The sequence below is a fragment of the Chaetura pelagica genome, unplaced genomic scaffold (assembly GCF_000747805.2).
Source record: "Chaetura pelagica isolate M959 unplaced genomic scaffold, ChaPel_1.0 scaffold107, whole genome shotgun sequence".
NCBI lineage: Eukaryota > Metazoa > Chordata > Aves > Apodiformes > Apodidae > Chaetura > Chaetura pelagica.
This window is the reverse complement of record NW_009953979.1, coordinates 843,379-848,636: the sequence shown is the minus strand read 5'-3', so window position 1 is coordinate 848,636 and position 5,258 is coordinate 843,379. Positions and strand designations below refer to the sequence as shown.

Here is a 5,258-nt window from a genome sequence, read left to right as displayed (position 1 = left end):
ACGCTGGCTCATATTCAGCTGCTGTCAACCAGCACCACTAGGTCTTTTTCCTCTGGGCAGCTTTCCAGCCACTCTTCCCTCACTCCCTCTCCTTGTTTTCAGGTCATAACACGGCACAGTATCTGTTGGGAGAACACAGATGTCTTTGTTCTTTCCAGCCCATCAGTGTGTTTATCTTGTACCAGCCCTGGACAAGAGCTCAGGCTCATCTAGTGCCCTTATCTTTTGCGTGACCATGAGGAGGGGTGGAAGGACAAGCAACCCACTTGTCTTGCCAAGACACAGCACAGATGTTGGAAGTTTTGTCACCTCACAGCTACCACGGTGGCAAGTTTAATGCTCAGCAACTATTGTGATCACTGGAATGGAGTGAGAGCCCCATGGCTCTGTCCCTCCCCCCATTCCACCTGAATTATTAAGCATCATTATCCTGCTAAGGCCCAATCAGCCCATGACTTATGACCTAGTCCCACCTCATCAACAGGTATAAAATTATCCTATAGAATCCAAGGAGAATTCCAACTATCCAAACAGGTCAACAGGGACACCCCTTTGCTAAGATTTGCACTGGATGGTTCCTCAGGAATTGCTAACACGGGCCTGAATGTTTGCATGAAGTTCATCTACCAGTGGCAACTCCTGACCTTGTTCTAGCTGCCACCTTCATAAATCCTCTTTCTTTTCAACTTGGTGCACCTGTCTCAGTGCAGGCTCTTGGTGGGGCTCTGAAACAGAACAATGTTGATCACAAACATGATCCAAGGGGCTGGAGCATCTCTGCTCTGGAGACAGAGTGGGGATTGTTCAGCCTGGAGAAGGCTCTGGGGAGACCTTAGAGCAGGTGTCTACAGTCTTTGCCACATTTCTAAATGTTTTTAATGAGGAGTGTTGAAGGCAGAAGAAGGTAGAAGCCCTGCAGCCTCACTTCCCCACTGCAGCTGGAGTGAGTTATTGGCATGTTTAGCCCATGCCCCCTCCATGGAGCTCTTGAACCCATGATGCCTGCTCTCTATCAGCCCAGGAGGGTGGGTGCATCTTCCTTAAATTTTCCAAAGCCTCACAGATCCAGCAAACAGCCCCATTTTCTAGTGCTTCCCCCGACACACAGGGGTTTGGGGCTGCTGCAGCAGGGGGTGGTGAGACACCGGCCCAGGCTGCCCGGAGAGGTGGGAGATGCCCCATTCCTGGAACCATTTCAAGTCAGGTTGGATGGGCCTCTGAGCAACCTGTTCTAGTTGAAGATGCCCCTGCTCAGTTCAGTGGGGCCAGACTGGGTAAACCTTAAAGGTCCTTTCCCACCTGTTAGAAATGAAATGTAGTGTTGTTTTTGCATTTTAGTGTTAGAAACATAGTGTCAGGTTTGGTTTATATCCTAGTGTTAGAAATATATAGTTTGTTTGAGATAACTGAGATGTCTGCACATTCTAAGGACACCAGGAGTGGTTTATGGCCCAAGAAACTGAGGGAGTGAATTGGGCTCCACCTGGGGATCTAAACATGGAGAAGGATTTATGACCCGAGATAAGACCTAACAAAGCCACTTCTATCTTGCTCTCAGGACAGGATGACACCAGTAGATTTGTTAATTGGGAAGACAGCCCACGGGGCAAGAAAGGTCAAAATTTTACCTTAAAAGGTAAAAAGTAAACTGCTAGAATGGAATGTGTAAACAGAGGCGGGAAACTTATAGGATAATTTGAGGCGTCGGAGAGGCTGTGAACCCTGGAGCGCCCAGCCAGTGGGGAAACAGGGGAGGGAAATTTGCATCAGGAATAGGGAATATAAACCGTTATTCACCTTACTATGGGTGTGCCTGCTTGTTTAGGTCACCCATTCTTGCAAGAATGTAAATAAACTGTGCTTCGTTGAAGGATCTGTGTGGGCCTGTTAATTGGCACGACAAACGTTTCTCACACACCCAAACCATTCCATGGTTCTGTGGGCTGTGAGGACAAACCAAAGAGACAGTCATGGGGGGCCAAGGAATCACACCATCCTGATCAAGGACACAGTTTTTGGGGCCATTTGGAGCTGTAGAACTCTCCCTAGGACAAGAAGGAAATTAAAACCACCTCAAATTTATTCTCTTAAAGCCTCTCTTGGAGCTTCTTGTGCACATCACTGATTGAGGTCCCTTTGCTCCCCAGCCCTGGCACCCCAGGCAGGGTTGGAGCAGGGACAAAATCAGGCGATGCTGGTGGTGGAAGGAGCCCCTTCCAAATCAATAATACTGTGCTTCCAAAGCAGAAGACATCTGTCTCCCGGCAGGGTGTCTGTCCTGCTGCCGCCGGGGAAAACCGGCCGGGACTTTTCCCGTCCTCTTCTCCCTTTAGAGGGCACCAGCTGCTCGGGAACCGGGCTCTGTGCTCCCTGCCGCCGTGCTCGGGCAGCCGGTGGGTTGCGGGACCCCCGTCCCTTGGGCTGGTTTCCAAGTTGGCTGCTCCCACAGGTCCCACATTTACCTTCCTGCATCTCCTCTCCACCTGGGATGGCCTCTGCTCCATGCGGCTGCGGATGGACACGCAAGCCAGGCAAGGGACCCCCACCTCCCCTGCCTCAGTTTCCCCCATCTTCTCCCTCACTGGTGTGGACTATGCAACTACGGACTTCCCTTGGCGTGAAGAGAGGCTGAGGAACTCGAATTTCATGGGAACCCTGCCTGCTTGCACAGGACATGCACTTGGGCATCTCTTTTGCTCCTGACATGGGGGAGAGTGTCAGGGAACCATCGACTCACTCGATAGTTTGGGAGGAAAAGACTTTAAAAACAATCTAGTCCCAACCCCCTGCCATGGGCAGGGACACCTCCCACCAGACCAGGTTGCTCCAAGCCCCATCCAACCTGCCCTTCAACACTGCCAGGGATGGGGCAGCCACAGCTTCCCTGGGCAACCTGGGCCAGGGTCTCACCACCCTCACAGCAAAGAATTTCTTCCTCAGATCTCATCTCAATCTCCCCTCTTGCAACTTGAAACTGTTCCCCCTCATTCCATTCATCAATGCCCTTGTCAAAAGTCCCTCCCCAGCTTTCCTGTAGCCCCTTCAGGGCCTGGAAGGTGCTCTAAGGTCTCCCTGGAGCCTTCTTTTCTCCAGACTGAACAACCCCAACTCTCCCAGCCTGTCTCCAGAGCAGAGCTGCTCCAGCCCTCACACCTTCTCTGTGGCTTCCTCTGGACTCACTCCAATAGCCCCATGTCCTTCTTCTGTTAGGAACCCCAGCACTGGACCCAGCAATGCAGGGGGTCTCACCAGAGCAGAGCAGAGGGGGACAACCCCTCACTTGACCTGCTGGTTTGTTTGGATGGGGTTTGGATCAACCTGGTCTAATTGGGAGGTGTCCCTGCCCATGGCAGGGGGGCTGGAACTAGATGGTCTTTAATGTCCTTTCCAATCCAAAGCAATCGGGGATTTTTTAGGAATGACATCTCCCCACACTCAGCCTCCCCTGGAGATCTCACTGGGCTGACCCAATGCAGGAGCTGGTGGTGCTGTGGGGAGGGGGCTACCTGCAGACCCCATTAGAGACATGAGAAACCTGCTGGGGATGGTTCAGTGGGGAAGAGCTGGTGGTTTGGGGCACCCTCAGAAGGGACCCAGCACCCTGACCCACAAGCACCACTGGAGCTAAGCTGGATAGCTTGGAGCTGCTGCCAGCAGGTCCCCCATCCCAGAATGCTCCATGGAGAATCCATACAGAGCCCTGGGGACCCAATCCAGGCAGCAGGAAGAGTTCACTGAACCTGAGACACTGGAAAAACAAACTCAAACACGAGGCGCTCTAGGGACTGGCGTTTTCCAAAAGAATTTTATTTCTCTGGAAAAGCTCCAACCATCAAAAGGATGATGAAGGGATAAAACCCAAAGCGTCAGGGAGGACTATATAAGGCGGTGCGTGGATGGGACAATGTCATCAGTCATCAAAACACATGAGGGAACTTGGAGGTGCTCAGCTTCAGCAGAAATTTGAGGGTTGCCACCTCAAAGGGGGTGCTGGTGTCACCCTGGGAGTTCCAGATCCAGGAGCTGCACTGTTGGCTGGTGGGAACCACCACTGGATTCAGGAGGAGGGAAGTGGACATGCTCACAGAGCTGATGGGGGAGAGGTGCCCGACAATGGGGACAGTGCAAGTGTCACCAACTCACCTGGTGTCCAAAGACAGTGAAACCTCCATCTCTTAGGACAAGCTAAGCACTCTGATGTGGCTTGAGTGAAGGGGAGACCAGGTCCTCTACTCTGAAGGCTACACGGCAAAGAGATGGCAGGGTGCAGCATGGGTCCAGGTGCACCCCTGTGGCCGTGGTTTGGGGACCATGCTGTGCCAGCCACTGTCACAGGGTGCTGAGCAGGGCAGGTGAGGAGCTCATCAGCTCCTCCATCTCCAGCTGCTGGTACAGGGACATGGAGCTGAGCTCTATGTGCTCCTGGGCATCTTGGTGATGCTTACACTGACCTTTCTCACTTTGGTGTATCTGTAATACCCAGGTGTTGGAGAAGCAACCTCCTTAGACATGCCCAGCCATCTTCTCACTTACAAGTGTCCTTTCTGCTCCTGAAAGTAGCCCTAGGAAGTGTGGATCTCTGTGTAGGCCAGAGGGTGGGATTCCCCCTGCTGGGCCCGGGCTCTGGGATAGGTCTAGTCCACAGTGAGGACTTTTTATTGTTTCTCTTCTTCAGGTGGCCCCGAGCCTGCAGACCTTATATCCTCTTGAGCTTCCCCTTTTCCAGGTGGAAGAGTCCTCCTCTGTCCTTTCCCTCCTGCTGGGGCAGCCAAGCTGCTCCACTGGCCACCCCTTGCCAGGTAGCACAGCTTTCCTTGGGACATGCTCCCCAGAGCTGCTGTCCTCCTTCAACACCCTCAAATGCACAGTTGGAAATGATCATGGAATTATGGAATCCCAGGCTGGTTTGAGTTGAAAGGGACCTTAAAGACCGTTTAGTTCCAGACACCGTGCCATGGGCAGGGATACCTCCCCATGGAACAGGTTGCTCCAAGCCCCATCCAACCTGGCCTACAACCCTTCCAGGGAGGGGCAGCCACAGCTGCTCTGGTGTCCTCCTTTGGTCACTCCTGCCTTCCTGGGAACTCCTATGGTGGGGTTTGCCCTGAAGCCCTGGCACGTCTCTGAGACCTTGTAGCCTGTTTAAAGCCCAGCACGGCTCTCTCCTTCCCTTGTGCATTGCTGAGCACTCCTCAGTGATGAATTTCCTGACCAATCTCATGCTGAGAGTGAGATCTCTAACACCTTGCCTGGCTGCA

At 52.8% G+C, this 5,258-nt stretch overlaps 1 protein-coding gene across 1 annotated transcript in view; it reads right to left on the bottom strand.

Moving 5' to 3' along the window:
* The window catches only part of SLC35F6 (solute carrier family 35, member F6), an 8,820-nt gene extending 4,648 nt beyond the window's left edge, over positions 1-4,172 (bottom strand). Inside the window, exon 1 of the mRNA XM_010002212.1 lies at positions 4,144-4,172. Coding sequence (XP_010000514.1) covers positions 4,144-4,172 — 29 coding nt within the window. The remainder of the gene's footprint in view (positions 1-4,143) is intronic.
* Between the last annotated feature and the right edge of the window lie 1,086 nt (positions 4,173-5,258).